We start from the raw sequence: 16,457 nt of genomic DNA on the forward strand, positions 1-16,457 counted from the left end.
CTTTCATATGTATCTATATCTATATAGATCTATACAGCTATAGCTAAATAGCCATATATAGATCTATATAGATCCATCGATTTATACATATCTATAGATAGACTATATAGAGAGATTTATAGATCAAGAGAGAGAAAGAAATCATTTTTGTTTATAGCTTTTGGCCATCTGTTTTGGGGGCAGCTAATTTATTCATAAGAGATCCTGCAAATTGAGGAATTAGCCCTCTATTTACCATGCATGTTGCCAATTGTTTTCCTTAATTTGCTGTTTTTGACTTTGTTTCTGGAATTCTTTCCAAACATGAAGGTTTTGTAGGGTTGTTTTTATTTTTTGGTAGTCAAATTTATCAATCTTTTTCTTTATGACTTCTGGGTTCTGTGTCCCACTTAAAGTGGCTTTCCACACTCCAAGACTACAAATATATTTACTGCGAAAACTTTTAAAAACAAAAATTTCAGGAAAGTGAAAACAATGGTCTGGGAACGCAAGCTTCTTCTGATAGGAACAATAGCCAAAATTTATGTAAAATATGCTTTATGCAACACGTGACCTCAGGTTAGATCTCCATAGGTATTATTATCGTGGCAGGTACAAGGGAACACTACTTAGCTGCAGAATCTGAAGGTCTCCAAACCCTGAAATGCTCAGAAATTCACACACATTGGCACACATTCCCTGAGTATGTTCATGGCTAGATTTTCATGATACTGGAGAGATGGATAAGGATAGGACACCTAAAAAAGATACATGTTTAAGATGGTCACTAGAGAGACTGTCTAAAGATGTGCAACGCACAGGAAGACCATCAGCCAAGTGTCGGACTTTTAAAGAATAAAAATGCAGGTTGTTTTCTTCGATCTTCTCTTATTAATGCCCGATTTTGTTAGGAACAATCCAGAAAGGATAGTTCTATATACAGGAGGACTGAAAATAAATCCATCAACAAAAATACCATCACTGATAGAGTGGAGGTGAGACTCAGCCCAGCTGCACATTGCCTAAAACAAGAGTGTGCGTATGCATGTGTGTATCGAGTGTGGGCATGTGTGCGTCTTTTCTGGCTACTGGGAGAGTTCAGCTGAGGTAGATGAAAGGACTTGTAAAAGCTAGCGCAACACTGCTTGCCAGTTTCTTTATGGTACTCTAATACCTCCTAGCAAATGTAATAGAGACAGCTATTTTTTTAAATATATTTTTATTGTGTATGTAAAAAGTGAAAGAGTTAGCATATGCTGACCCATATTTTTCAGTCAACACAAAGTAATTTTTTTAACACAAAGTAATTTTTTAAAAAATCTACCAGCAACAAGTGATACAGATCCAAACTATCTTGATTATAATGTAATCCCCAATTCTATACCCTGTGGCTATAGTCAAATCATAAATGCTTACTTAAACTGCAGGTGCCTGGACCCTATTCCTAGATACCATCATTCAGTTTCTCTTTAAAGGCTCAGACATCAGCATTTTAAAAATTCTACCAACGATTCAGGTTTGGGGACCACTGTCCTCTGGAAAATGTAAACCAGTCTCTTGTAGTGAATTCCATCGTATAATATTGCCTTGTGCACTGGCTTCCACATCTCTCCATTCACCGTGCTGGGTATATGAAGGGCACAAGCTCTATTGTCCCCAGTGATGCCAAGTCATGCCATGGTGTTAGTACTTGACGTTCCAGATGCTGACAAACTCCACCCTGCCCAACACCTAACATTCTTTCAAGGGGTAGCTTAGCGCTGCAGAAATTTTGTTCATGAACCCATGGCAAATAAAAAAGAGAATTGACTTCATTTAGTGAAGACCTAGATGTTTAACAAAAAGCAGTGCCTTTCTAATTCTGAGACGAAACAAAAGGCAAGGTGTACTCTTTCTGCCCATCAAGCAGGTGAATAATTTCAGCAGGATAAATAGGAACTACAAAACCCAAATGAAACCATGGTCTCTAAAGGTCAAATTAACATGAATTCATGCTGATTAAAGTAAGAAGATCAATGCTAAGGCAGACAAAAATGTCTCAGCTCATCATGTAGCCACCGAAAAATGAGTATGAATCATAATTCCCATTAAGTGGAAAAGAAGGTACCAAAAGACAGTTCAGCCAACACCAGCGGCATATTCTTATGGAGTCCATCACTGTGTTTAGGCTCGAAATGTTACTGGGTAAAATGTTCAGGAGTTTGTAAGCCTCTCTTAATGTAATTTTCGACAAGAGGAATTTGTGGTGGTTACAGTACCCACAATTTAATTTTAGCCAGATGCTTTTCCCAATTTTTAAATTTATTTTTAGCCTACCACATGGCTTCAGTGGAAACTGAAAATGAGAGCTAGACACAGTTTTCATCACATATGCAGAGTGAAAATAGTAACACTTGGTGTATTTTGTGCAGATTATTTTTTTAGGAGAGCGGTAAAATGCACTGTGAAAACTACGTAGTTTAAATATGCTAATGTTACTACCCAAAGTATCTATAAACCAGCAAGAAAGATCAAGATAAGCAACACAGTCAGCTATAGTAATCTAAATATACGGCAGCATTTTGTTTAGCAGCTTTTATCTGGAAGACTTTAAAGTGTTTTGTTTTTTTTTTCCTAGAATCAGCTGTCAGTGAAACAGCGTTAAGTGGCAAACATTTCTTAAACTATATTTTTATGAATTGTCATAATAACTGACCAAAACTAGAAAATGCTTAAACACTCTCTCTCTTTCACACACAGACACACCCTCTGACTTCAAAGGGAAGTAACGGGCTGTCTCTAGTTTTATTTCCTTTGTTTGTAGTCTGAATTTGTTCAGATGGCCTTAGGTGGATCTGTGGACAGGTAGGTAAAAACCGATCAGTACAGCTGAGTTATCCCATCTGTAATATGAGAATTGCTGAGATGACCCCAAAACTCAAACTTTAAGATCAATTTACTTGCACATAACCTGGAACAAAAATTGCCCTTTTTGTAATGGGAAATAGAAGGAGGGGTATTCCTGCCAGTCCAGAATATGAGGACCGTCCAAAGATCTTTTGTTTCACACAAAAGTCACCGTGAAAAATTAACATCCCATAATCCCTTTAACAAACTGCAGATCAAAGACTTTACTAGAAAGCTACAAACAAAGATCAACTTACTGGAGATGTGGTTAATCGAAGGATAGTGCCATTTTTTATTTCATTGCGATTCTGGAAAAGAAAAAAAAAAATCTCTGTAAATCTTCAAGTGGACGCTTGGGAAAGAAGAGAACAAAGGTAAGTATAATCTAGCAGAGACTCTATATAATAAGCATTCATATGATTCAGTTTATTCTCACTTGAGTAATTTTTAGTTATTTCACAAAGAACTTTAAACTGGGTCCCAGATGTATTAACTTTATTTTTTTCCCTTCAATTCTTTTTGTTTAATTTAATTTTTATTTTATTTTGGAGTATAGCTGATTTACAATGTTGTGTTAGTTTCGGATGCACAGCAAAGTGATTCAGTTATACATATACATATAACCATTCTTTTTCAGATTCTTTTCCCATATAGGTTATTACAGAATAGTGAGTAGAGTTCCCTGTGCTATACAGTAGGTCCTTCTTGATTATCTATTTTATATATAGTAGCGTGTATATGTTAATCCCATACTGTTAACTCAACCCTCCCCCCCTCCCCGAACTTTCCCCTTTGGGAACCATAAGTTTGTTTTCAAAGTCCGTGAGTCTATTTCTGTTCTGTTTCTTTATACCAAGTCATGGACAGCATTCAGTACAGAGGAAGTGAATATAAACCCAGAAAACAGGAATACGGGGCCCAAGGACAGGAATCAAAAAAAGCAATTTAAAAGGTTATTAAGGGAATATGACCCAGCAATACCATTCCTACATATACACCCAAGAGAACCGAAACTGCATGTCCACATAAAAACTTGTACATGAATGTTCATAGAAATGTTATTCATAATAGCCAAAAGTGTAAACAACCTGAATGTCCATCAGCAGATGACTAGGTAAACAAAATGTGGTAAATCCATATAATGGAATATTATTAGGCCATAAAAAGAAATGAAGTATTGATACACACTACCACATGGATGAAACTTGGAAACATCAAGCGAAAGAATCTAGAGGCAAAGGCCACATATTTTATGATTCCACGTATCAGAAGAGGCAAATCCATAGGAACAGGAAGCAGATTAATGGTTTCCAAGGGCTGGCGGAGGAGGATTTGGGAGTGAGTGCTAATGGGTTCAGGGGTTTTGGGGGGTGATTAAATGTTCTAAAATTGATTATGGTGATGATTTCAAAAATCTGTGAATATAGTAAAATCCAATGAATTGAGCACTTTGTAAGGTGAGTTTTTTTGGTACGTGAATTATACCTCAATAAAGCTGTTCTTTTTTAAATGAAAGGTTAGAAAGGAACCTGGTTTCTTAACATTTGATGGTCCCTACTGCATTTTGGCTTGAAGTTAAGAACAAACAGCATAGATGAGCGAGCAGATCCCAAATTGGTCCACTTCCACTTGGCAAGTGTATTTGAGGTGAGTGTCTTGAAACTTTCACTTAGCATCTTTGGCATTGAAGGGAGAATTTCACTGGTAGTTTTCTTTTCTGCCACCAGAGTACGCACCATGCTCAGCTTTCAGAAGTTGGCCTTCTGGGAGTCACAGTACCGCATCCCTCCCCCTGGAGCACTGAGGCCAGGAAGTTAATAAAGTGCCTTGTGGGCCCTTCTCCTGTGCCGTTTCAGGCAAGTCCCAAGCTAGACTTTGCTCAGGAGGCAGCAGGCACGCTGAATTGTTGGGAGATTTCTCAGGATGAGATGCCAAAAACACATAGAACACTCACTGTCTCCATCAGCCAATTCTGACTACTTATTGGAAAATGAATTTTGTAAAAGAATTATCTGAAAGCGAACAGGCTTCAGGCCAATACTCTCTCCCAAAGAAAACCTAATCTGAACGTTTTATACAGAGTTCAGGCCTGAAAACTCCATACTGCTGGATCCAAACCTTCCTCGGGCAATTTCAGCGTAATCTAGAGCATCCCCAGCCAGACACCCTGGGCCACCTCTTGAGGGAGCAAGGTCCTCATTACCTGAAGTGTGCAGGCAAGGGCTGAATAGCCACCTGGCAGCCAGGCTCAGGTATGAGGTGGTGAAATGAATTTCAGTCTTTTAAATAAAAAACTCCTTTCAACTCTAAAATTCTATGCCTCTATGAGAATTGGAGAGGAAGACCACAAACAGTAATTATAGAATTAAGGAAGCCGAACACATAGCATACCTCTTTCCTGTCAGGTTCTAAATGAAAGAGAGTCAGAAGATGAAAGACTAAAATACCTCCTTTATTAGTGATTATGGAACACAAGGCTGAGAGTGAGAACCAGTTGACAGATAACTAAACCCTCAGGTTAACATACCCGTTGAGGTAAGACCAAAGGCAAGTTCCTTCCCAAGAGGAAAAGGGGGCCCAGTTTATTCTTCCCAAATAACGAATCAAGTAGGGAAAGAGGGTATGAAGAAACCAGGAGGGTTTAGCAATAATCTCTCCTCATGAAAATTAGGAGTGACGATGAAGCATTCCTAATAAAAGCAATAAGCTAACATTTATTGAAAGGCACTGGGGTGAGGGTTTTTGGTTTTTGTTGGAATGCTTATTTAACCATCATAATAACTTGATGCTCACTTTAAAGATAAGGAACCAAAGCTACCAAGAGGATAAATTATTTGCCCAACATCATGGAGGGGGAAGGGCGGACTCACACTCATCAGGGTGGGGAGCATATCTGACACCAGATGCTGTGCTCTCTCTGGAAAAGGTAAGAAGATCTAGACCTTGCATTTATCTTCAAGGGGGGAGCGCATCACCTGGCCAACATATATGAGAGCAAAGAAGTAAGAATGGTATTAACAAATGCTCTGGGGCTTCCCTGGTGGCGCAGTGGTTGAGAGTCTGCCTGCCGATGCGGGGGACGCGGGTTCGTGCCCCGGTCCGGGAAGATCCCACATGCCGCGGAGCGGCTGGACCCGTGAGCCATGGCCGCTGAGCCTGCGCGTCCGGAGCCTGTGCTCCGCAACGGGAGAGGCCACAGCAGTGAGAGGCCCTTGTACCGCAAAAAAAAAAAAAAAAAAAAAACAAATGCTCTGCATATTCCCAGGTGTTGCCTGGGATGCCCTGGGCATGGGGCACCAGATGGGAGTATGGCCGGGGTGACCTCAAGCAGTTGAGTTCCAGGCCCCCATGTTGGCTCCTGCAACGTTGACTCCTGACTTTCTGGGACCCAAGTAGGAGTTCTTTGAAGAAAGTGTCTTGAGGATTGTTTAAAACAAAAGCAGTGTTAAAACCACTGACAGGCAGGGCTGGGTTCAAACGACCTCCGTCTCGCACCAGCTGTGTGTGCTCAGTGCGAGCTACTTAACCACTCTGATCTAAGTTTTCTCTTCCCTAATATGGGAAGAACAAGTCATTGCTTAGTGAATGTAGTAAGAACCAGACGTGACAGATGATCTGTGCCTGGCCTAGAACTGGTTCAAAAATGAGAGCGATCTGGACTATTACACCGAGAGCAGCACGCCTCCCTTCCCAGTCGGCAGTCCATTTGCCCTCTGTCTCTTCCTTTTCCCTAAAAAGATGTTTCTTAATCAGCATTTTGTATTTTGGAATAAAAAAGATAAGTAGAAGAGCCACTATATATGCATTAAAAACATTAAGGTCCCGACAGAAAGGTAGATAAACTGAAAGAAATAGGCAGTGGTAGACATCTGCTTCAGAGACTATTCTATCAGGAAAATCACCTGGATTGCACCTCATCTGCCACAGACTGATGACACCCTTTGCTCTCCAAGGCTGTCTGACTTGTGATGTAGACAAAGGAAAAGGCTTGGACTAACTCTTAATTTCATAAGTTCCATCCAGACACTGCAGCATCATTTAAGAGTTGGATTTCCAGATAGGACAGTCTCAGTTGGATCCACATTTCACTTCTCACCTGGGGAATCTGCTACAAGTGACACAGCTGCCCTTTGTGTCAGTTTGTTCAGGTGTAAAATAAGGAGAGCACCTGTCTCCTAAGGCTGTTCTGAGGATTAACTGAAACAATCCATTTAAAGTGCTTAGAGCAGAGAATGGCAAACACCTTGCAAACACTCACGAAAAAAAGTTAGCTGTTTATCATTAGCGCAGAAATAACATCTAAAAAGCACAGTGCTGCGTATGCGTATTTGTTTTCAGCTAGTCTCTCTCTATATGTAATCCAATCAGTAAAAATAATAGTGCCATCTATGTTATCCTGAGTCTAAGATTTTAGGAAGTCAGCAGCACATATCCAGCAGAATAACAGTTAGCAACCGTACGCCTCTTCTATCAGCAGACCAGCATGGCTGAGGAGGGAGGTCTGGCACACAGCTGGCTCCGCATCAAAGGCTGGGGAGCTGCCACTCACTCTTTTATCATAGTCTCAGGCCTCTAGGTCTGTTTCAGAGGGGCCTCCTTTGATGCAGTCCTCCAAGCATTCAATAAGGGCTGTGTGTGTGTGTATGGGTGTGTGTGTGATTGTACTTCCTTATCCTGTCCATTGGCTGCCGCCCTCTACCCGCTGACCATCACCTCTCGTTGAACCCTGACCAATACACCTCTACCTGCCGAGGCACTGCCACAGCTTGGCCTGGTACTGTTCTCCCTTAGTGAGGTGACTAATACACTGGCCAGCTTTGCCTCATCAACAGGTTATGCCACTGACCTTTGGGAAGCAGCTTTGAACAAGACCTATCCATCAGCATTCAACAGAGTCAAGGTCACCTCTCTCGGGCCAGACAAGGAACACCACTAAATGACATATAAAGGCACATGGGGAAGGAACAAAAAATAAAAGTGAACTCCCTCCCTTCAAATGGAGAGGGGGATTCTGCAATAATGAAGAATGTATCCATCAAGTCACAGAGCCAAGAAACTGTCCCATGCCCCTCTCTAGGAAATCAGCCTTTAATCTCCGATTCTCATGGGATCTTCATACCATTGGCTGTAGAATCACCATGAGTATTAAAATGCAGATTTCTGGGACTCCCCAGCTCGCCAAGCCCACACTCAGGGACCTGGGACTCTATATTTTCACTATGCTCCCAAGTAATTCTGATGAACAATGAAGTTTAGAATCATCCCAGTCTAATTCTAATTCATGCATCATAATTAGAGTAAGTATTGTGAATTTCGAGGTAATAAAGTGAGGCAAACAAGACTAATGCCAGCTCCTCAAAACTGAGGAGGAGAAAGCAGCAGAAAGAACATTTCTGCGGGATAATGTCCTCACGGCACACAATGCACGGGAAGAATGACAAGGGGCCCAGTGAAAGCCTGCTAAAGCCCCACTGTCCCATTTACTCCTAAGCCAGCAGTGGCAGACTGTACTAGCCCCTGACATTCACAGGCGTCTCGAGAGGATGCCTTTGTGTTTCTTCACAGAATCAGCTCAGTGACTCGGCCTCTGTGTGGACTAGATAATAAGATCCTGCAGAAAAACGTCACTGCTGTCATATTTTTCCCTCTGAAATTTATCTCAGTATGCCAACTTTCTATGTAGCCAGACAAATTAGGAATCACTCCCTGGTCAAAAATTCCAAATTCTACCCCTCTTCCTGCTATTGAGCAAGGAAAGCAGGAGGTCGGAGGGGGAGGGGGAGGGGGCGGGGGAGAGGGCACTTACAACCCCACAAGTCCAGGAAGCTCCGGGATCTTTTCTTGGGCTCCTTCTTCTCCTCCTTGCTCTGTCTTTGTCTATCACTGTCTCTCTCTCCTGATGTGATGAGGCCCTTACTTTGGATGTATTACTAGGAAATAAGGCTGTTCTTCGCACCCATTGCTCAATCATCACAAAGACTGATTTTGCGTGTAGACCTGATCCTTTCCAGCCTTTATGTGTCTATTTGCATGATCTTCAGATCTCTGGGCTGAAGGAAATAAGTGAGGACCGCATATGACATGCCGGTTGCTAGGTTACAGAGCAATGCCTCTAGACGGAGGACTACAGGTCTAACATTTGAGGAGGAGGATAGAAATACCCTAAAATAAATCTGAACCCACAAAAGCCAGGAAAAAAAGGCTGAGAGGTGAGGTGGGGAAAAAGGATAAGGAAGAAAGGGTGGCAAACTATTCTAAATGTACATCTTCCGTAACTAATATTTCAGCCTTCCCCAGGGGGTCCTTCCCATCAGGGAACACGTTCCTCCCCCGCCCCACTCCTCAGCCCCATATGGCTCATCATCACCCGTGGATTTGAAGGATCTTGATTTGACTTCTGTTCCACTCTTTCTTCAAGCCTCTAGCTAGGTTCTATTCTCAGTTATTGTGTTTCTTTAATCACTTTACTTTTCACAGCACCCATGTACCATTTACACAATTCCCCAAACCAAGAGCAGACAGACAAGACAAGTAAAATTCTGTTAACTACTTATTTGTGCTGTGTAAACACAGACCGGACCACTTTGCTCTCTTTCTACCTGTAATAAGACCTGGGTGGAAGGAGTGGAGCAAAGCGGTCAGACAGCCTGCAGGAGCCTAGGGAGTCTACGGGGTGTGGTGAGCCCAAAGGGAGGAACAGCAGGAGAATGCCTGCCTCCCTTGGCATTTTAATCAACTACTTGTAGGAGACAGAGAAAAAGAACAGTGTTTTTCTGGAGAAGAACATGCTTATCTTAAAGCAACAGGCACTATTAGATGTTCACTGCTGCTTGAAAAGAGGAACCCTTTTAGAAAGTCAGGGAAGATGCTTGTTTCCTCAGCCACTTCTATATGGCAGGAGTGAGCACACACCTGCCTCTACCTGGTGTCCAGGCCCCAGGACCAAAAGCTCAGGGTAGAACCCAATCCACATCTGTGTCCCTCTAACACCACAGGATAAGAATTGACTGAGTCCAATCTGTTAAAAAGTAATAGGACTTCCCTGGCAGTCCAGTGGTTAAGACTCCGTGCTTCCACTGCCGGGGGTGTGGGTTCAATCCCTGGTTGGGGAACTAAGATCCCACATGCCATGTGGTGTGGCACACACACACACACAAAAAGTAATGGCGGGTCACCATTTAGATGGAATCCACCTTGCAGTCAGAGTAGCCAGTCCCTTGAGCACAGAAGGTGATGGGGATCTTTCTGGCAATACAGACGGTGGGATAAGCACCAGCTGAGACATAGTATGAGTGTCAAAGGATGCGGACGTGTATTCACAGACTCTCTTTCACTACAGGTGCTGTGCTGGGAGAACAACAAGGTGGTGAGGACAATTGACCAGCAGGGGTCTGGGAGCCTGGAAAGCGCAGTGAACTGGAAGGAAGGAAGCTCCAGGTTGAGCCTGGACCAACTGACTTCCCATGTGACCTTGGGCAAGTCCATTGGCTTTAGTTTCCTCAACAAAAGAATGGAAGCAAGGGGCCCAGCACCCAAGGTCAATTCTCTTCACTTCTCTTTTATTCTCAATACAATGAACAAAGAGGAAACATTTAAGGCTTTTGAGCATTATGACCAAAATGGGGATGTTTCAGAGAAATAAATCTGTCAGCAGCAGCGAATTAGAATGGAAAGGGAGTAATTTAAGGAGATTGGGCAAGGTGGTGGAGGGTTCCAACAACACACAGCCGCCTCCATCACTGCAGGGCTTGGCACTTACTAAGTTAGACCCCAGGCTCCAACCATAGGACTCCTGGCTCGGAGCACCTCCAGTCTCCAAGTTCACAATCCAACAGATAAACCCAAGAACCGAAAAGCTAGTGAGTAATAAGTTCTATGACAAAAATATGTGCCTTTCCTCCCACACATAACTTGAAGGACAGTAAATAGAGACACATTTTTCATGGGTTATTTTGTAATGTTTAATAAAAGCCTTAAAAATCAAAATCAAATTTTATGAATTTTTCCTTTGGAAACATCAGAGAGGCGGACATTTTACAAAAGATGTCCACTGAAACATTGTTTATAACAGAGAAATACAACTAAAAGCAAGCCCAAGTGTTTCAGTTATTCATTTATTGTCTCTCACCCCTAAATCCAACATTCTTGGCCTCACTTTGTATATTGGAGATGGACCCTGCAAGCATTTCCCGTTTGCCATCGTAGGAGAATGTTAAGCTTCACCAAAAGAGAGCATTGGAATAATCCCGCCTGGTCACAGAAAGGCAGTTCTCTTTTGAGCCACCATTTTAGTAGTAGTAGTAGTAGTAAGTGTAGAAGTCCACAGGTCTGATCCACCCTCAGGCCCTACTCCTACCAGAAGCCACTTCCAAGCATCTCTGCTTACTCAACCTTCCAGCAAGACACACTCCCATAGTTCAGCACAGGCCTGCATCCTTCATCACTGTGGTGATGCCTCTGTGGTAGCCATGCTCTCTTTGAAGAGCCCTGGGGAAGGGGGCCATGCCCCCTGGGGGGTCTTTAGTTCTTAAATTGTCCTCTCCTCCTCAGACTAGAGGCCACAGGTACTTTGCTACAACTGCTCCTTCTGGGGACCCACCAGAGTCCTTTGCTACCCCTTTGCTCGCAGTTAACAGATTCCACTAGTTACTGATTTTTAAATTAAATTTCCCCAGTTCAAATAATGATATTTGAACTGTATCCTGACTGAACCCTGACTGACATACCAAATCTTCCAAATGTCACTTAATATGAAGGAAAATTTAAAATAAAAACGGTAAAGCAGGCCAATGATACATAATATAGCCATTAAAGTGCTGGTATGAAAGAGTGTTTAATAATATGAGAACATGTCACACTGTATTGTGAAGTATGTGAAAGGAAAATAAAAATGGAGTCCGTACTGCGAAGAGAGCTCTCTAAAATGAAGCTGGGGGCCTTTAAGGAAGTGTGACCTATGCACATGTCAGACTGGATGGAATCTGACCTTTTGACCTGATGAAGGGATCCAGAACACCTGCCAGAAATTCAAGATACTTATCGGACCTTTATCCTAAAATAACTTGTGATGGTCTATCGACTTATTGGACCCCTATCCTAAAACAGCTTGTGGTTCCTTAAGGACAAATATTTTCTGATTCACGTCAGAGTCAACCACAGTTCTCACCCCAGGCAACCTTTAACAACCCTGTAGCTTTTTGTCTTTATAAGCCCCTGACTCTTTCTCTCCCAGAACACTCTTCCAGGGTTACCCCAACCTGTGTCTTCCGAATTGCAATTCTTAAGACCCCCCCAATAAACTCTTTTCTTATTTGCAGCCTCCTGCATTATTTTTTTAGTTAGCAAGTGAGAAATGTAGGCTGCAAAACAGTATTGCAGTATGAGTTCAAATTGATGGAATATGTGTGTAGATACTGATAAAATGCTGGTGCCCAGGTAAATAATCAGGTGAACAATGCTCTCCACTTGCAACATGTGAAAAAAACAAAAGAAATTAAGAAAAATGCCTGATACTGTATTTGCCCAACCCAGCTAACGAACATTGGCTATGTTTCTAGGGGAGAAAGCAACCTCCCTGGTTTTGGACAGAAGGACTTGCACAAGCTGGGGTGAACCACGTCGACCAGGCCTTGCCCTACAGTCCCATTTTTCTATTCATTTGAGATAGAGACTTGATTGCCAGGCCCTCCTGCTATCAATTTTAACCTACCCCTCAATCAAATGACATGTGCAAATGTTTAAACCTGGGTTGTGATGGGCAAATTAGAGCCTGTGGTCTTAGAAATCCACAAAGTTCTGGAGAAGAGAGATGCACTTACAGGAAAGAAGCTCATGCTTGCAAAAAAGAAAGATTTTAAAGGGCCATTCCAGTGGCATTGGCAGGGATCACTAAGGTTGCTGCTACAGCTGGGAAAATACCAACTCCATGGTCTATTCTAGGCAAAGCCGATGCAAACAACAGACTAAGGAGTGAGAACGAGACATAAACCTTTAGAGTGGAGGAGAGCTATGGAGCAAAGTGGGATGGAAACACAAGAGAAGGAAGAGTGACCGAGTTTGCTGGCTGCTTGTTGGCTGGCTTCAAAGAGACAGTGTGGTGTCACCTGTCATCCTGAACATCACCTGCTGTGATGTGAGCCTCCCCCACACTGGCATCAGACGGGCCTGAGTCAAACCTTGGCATCATCACAGACAGCTTTGTCACCTGGGCATTTGGCACAGAGCCTGGCATATAGCAGGTGCTCAGTGAACATTCGGTAAATTAATACATGGGCTTGACAACACCTCCGAGCCTCCCTCACTGCTGCATGAAGACCGTCACACCTAGACCATATGGTGTTGTCATGGGCATTAAATTAGGCAGTCCTAATAAAGACCCTGCCTGGCACACGAGAAGGACTCAAAACATCATCCATAAAGAAGAGGCAGCTGGGCTCCCTTGGTGGCGCAGTGGTTGAGAGTCTGCCTGCCGATGCAGGGGACACAGGTTCGTGTCCCGGTCTGGGAAGATCCCACATGCCGCGGAGCGGCTGGGCCCGTGAGCCATGGCCGCTGAGCCTGCGCGTCCGGAGCCTGTGCTCCGCAACGGGAGAGGCCACAGCAGTGAGAGGCCCGCGTACCACAAAAAAAAAAAAAAAGAAGAGGCAGCTTAGGTACTGGGTAATGAAAACATGAAAAATCTGCCAGATCAAGAAGGGGGAAGGCAGAGGAAATACAGGTCAAGCCATTCTGCTCCCTGCCTGGAACACTGCAGGGCAGGGATTCTTTTTCCTTTCTTTTTGCCCCCTGGTCATGGATGTTTTGGCCGTCTGGTGAAGCCTATGGGTCACTTCTATAAATAATGTTTTCGGGCTTCCCTGGTGGCGCAGTGGTTGAGAGTCCGCCTGCCGATGCAGGGGACACGGGTTCGTGCCCCGGTCCGGGAAGATCCCACATGCCGCGGAGTGACTGGGCCCGTGAGCCATGGCCGCTGAGCCTGCGCGTCTGGAGCCTGTTCTCCGCAACGGGAGAGGCCACAACTGCGAGAGGCCCAAGTACCGCAAAAAAAAAAAAAAAGTAAAAAAAAAAAAAAAAAATAATGTTTTCAAATGCATAAAATAAAACACATGAGCTTGCAAAGAAACCTACAGTTACCCAATTTTTAAAATTGTACCATAGTAATATATATGCTGCTTTATCAGTACAGGTATCAGCAAACTTTTTCCAGAAAGAGTCAGATACTAAGTAGTTTAGGCATTGCAGGGAAAGAAATTTTCTGTTGCAACTATGATACATAAATGAATGGGCATGGCTGTATTCCAATAAACTTTATTTACAAAACCAGGTGGCAGCCTGGATTTGGTCCACAGGCTATAGTTCACTGGCGCCTTTATTAATGCATGAAATAACAAGATACATTATAAGCGCTAATAACTACCGTAATTTCTAATTAGTGTGATGATCATAAATGACATTTTGAGATCACTGCAATAACAGTAATAGGTGGAAATATCTATGATTTCTACCGGTAACATCAATACAGATACTGTTTATACTATCATGGCTGGTTGTCTACATTCATCATTGAAATAATGCAAAATTTTTATTTTCACACAGTTATAACTTTCTTCCTATACAAGTTCATGGAGCCTGGGTTAAAACAGTGGCTTTCCACTGTACTTAGAAGAAAATCCCTATTCCTACAATGGTTTAAAAAACTCCCGATGTGGCCCTGGCCAACCTCTAACAATTCTATCTGATACTCCCCCACTCCCCAGCTCACCATCCTGCTCCCTTTTGCTGCTGATCACACCAAGCCCTTCGTGCTTCAAGGCTTCTGTACTGGCTGTGCCTTTTCCTGCAATGCTATGATCTGCCTCCTTGTGACTCTCGAGTCTTGGCACAAATGTCACCTCTTTAGAAGGACACTCACTCCCTGATGCTTTACAGCAATCTTGGCTTTAAACCAAGTCAAGTCGTATTTCTGGCCCATTCTCGAACCTCAATTACATGGCTAGCCTGGCAGACTGAGCTCGACAGCAATGCCTGCCTACCCCACTCTGCCCCCCAACCTTCATCGTGTTACCCCATTTATTTCCTTCAGAGCACTTACTCCAATCTGAAAATACCTTGTTCATTTTTTTAAAATCTCCTGTCTCTACCCACACCCATGAGAACATATACACGAGAGGAGTGGGCATCTTCAGGTTTTGATCATCACCAGTGTCAAAAACAGTGCCTTGTATGTAAAACATGCTCAATACATACTTTTTGAATGAATGGAATGGATATTTTCATCGTAATAGGACCTAAAGCAATAGCCAGAATATATCTGTAAACTAAAACTAACTGGCCACTTATGTCTTCAAAGACAGAAAAACTGTCCCTTTCTTCCTCCCACAATTCAGATAAATCTCAGACCATCTTTCCTTTCCTTCCCTATTCTACAATCTTCAGTCAACCAGTGGCTATTTATTTCATGCCTACTAGGAGGCACGTGTATCATTAAGCATTTTTTAAAAAGGGATAACTGAGATATAATTGCTCATGTCCCACTATCAATCCTTGTGTCCTCAATAATGTCCTGAATGGAAGTGAACCATATTCCACCATACTGTTCACCTAAGCCACAGCATCAGGCTGCTCTAGCACAGAAGCAGAGTTACAAACAGCCCCAGACATCTACAACTGAGCTCTGACGCTCACAAAACCGTCCAGAACCACTCCCAGAAACTCACCTGTTTCAGCCCTAAGAGGAAGGGCCCAGTGATGAGAAGAGGCCAGATAGGGGCCTTAGAAAAGCAGGATTGGCCTCAGTGTTGGAAGTGAAAGTACCCAACAGGACACACTAGAGAACAAATGGGCTTTAGCTTGGATCCCACAAGAGGTTCCTCCCTTCTATCCTATCTCTTCTTCTTGCACTAGGAGAAAAATTAGAGTTTAAGTAGACCTCTCCAGAGAAGTCAGGTTGGATGATAAATGAAAGAGGAGGGAATTAAACAGTCAAAACTTTGAAAGTATTACCATAAAAATTCTAGAAGAAAACATAGGTGGTAAGCTTCTTGACATGGGTCTTGGACTTTCTAGATTTGACACTAAAAGCAAAGGCAACAAAAGTAAAAAAATAAACCAGTGGGACTGCATCAAATTAAGAAGCTTCTGCACAGCAAAGGAAACCATCAACAAAATGAAAAAGCAACATGCTGAATGCCAAAAAATAATTTACAAATGATTTACAAATCATGTATCTGAGAAGGGGTTAATATCCAAAATATATGAAGAACTCTTTTTTTTTTCCGGTACGTGGGCCTCTCACTGTTGTGACCTCTCCGGTTGCGGAGCACAGGCTCCAGATGCGCAGGCTCAACGGCCATGGCTCATGGGCCCAACCGCTCCGCGGCATGTGGGATCTTCCCAGATCGGGGCACGAACCCGTGTCCCCTGCATCGGCAGGCGGACTCTCAACCACTGCGCCACCAGGAAAGCCCCAAAATATATGAAGAACTCTTACAAGTCAATAGCAAAAAAACAATCTGATGAAAAAAAAAATCGGCAGAAGAACTGAGTGGACATTTTCTTCCAAAGGAAAATGGCCAAGAGGTACATGAAAAGAT

The 16,457-nt window shown here is 42.9% G+C and overlaps 1 protein-coding gene across 4 annotated transcripts in view; it reads right to left on the reverse strand.

Moving 5' to 3' along the window:
* Positions 1–16,457, reverse strand: part of ELMO1 (engulfment and cell motility 1) — a 457,219-nt gene that overhangs the window by 394,030 nt on the left and 46,732 nt on the right. For all 4 annotated transcript variants that reach the window (XM_065884097.1, XM_065884095.1, XM_065884098.1 and 1 more), the window contains exon 4: positions 3,123–3,173. In XM_065884097.1, the coding sequence (XP_065740169.1) occupies positions 3,123–3,173 (51 nt within the window). The remainder of the gene's footprint in view (positions 1–3,122; positions 3,174–16,457) is intronic.

Source organism: Phocoena phocoena, chromosome 9, assembly GCF_963924675.1.
Source record: "Phocoena phocoena chromosome 9, mPhoPho1.1, whole genome shotgun sequence".
NCBI classification, from domain to species: Eukaryota; Metazoa; Chordata; class Mammalia; order Artiodactyla; family Phocoenidae; genus Phocoena; species Phocoena phocoena.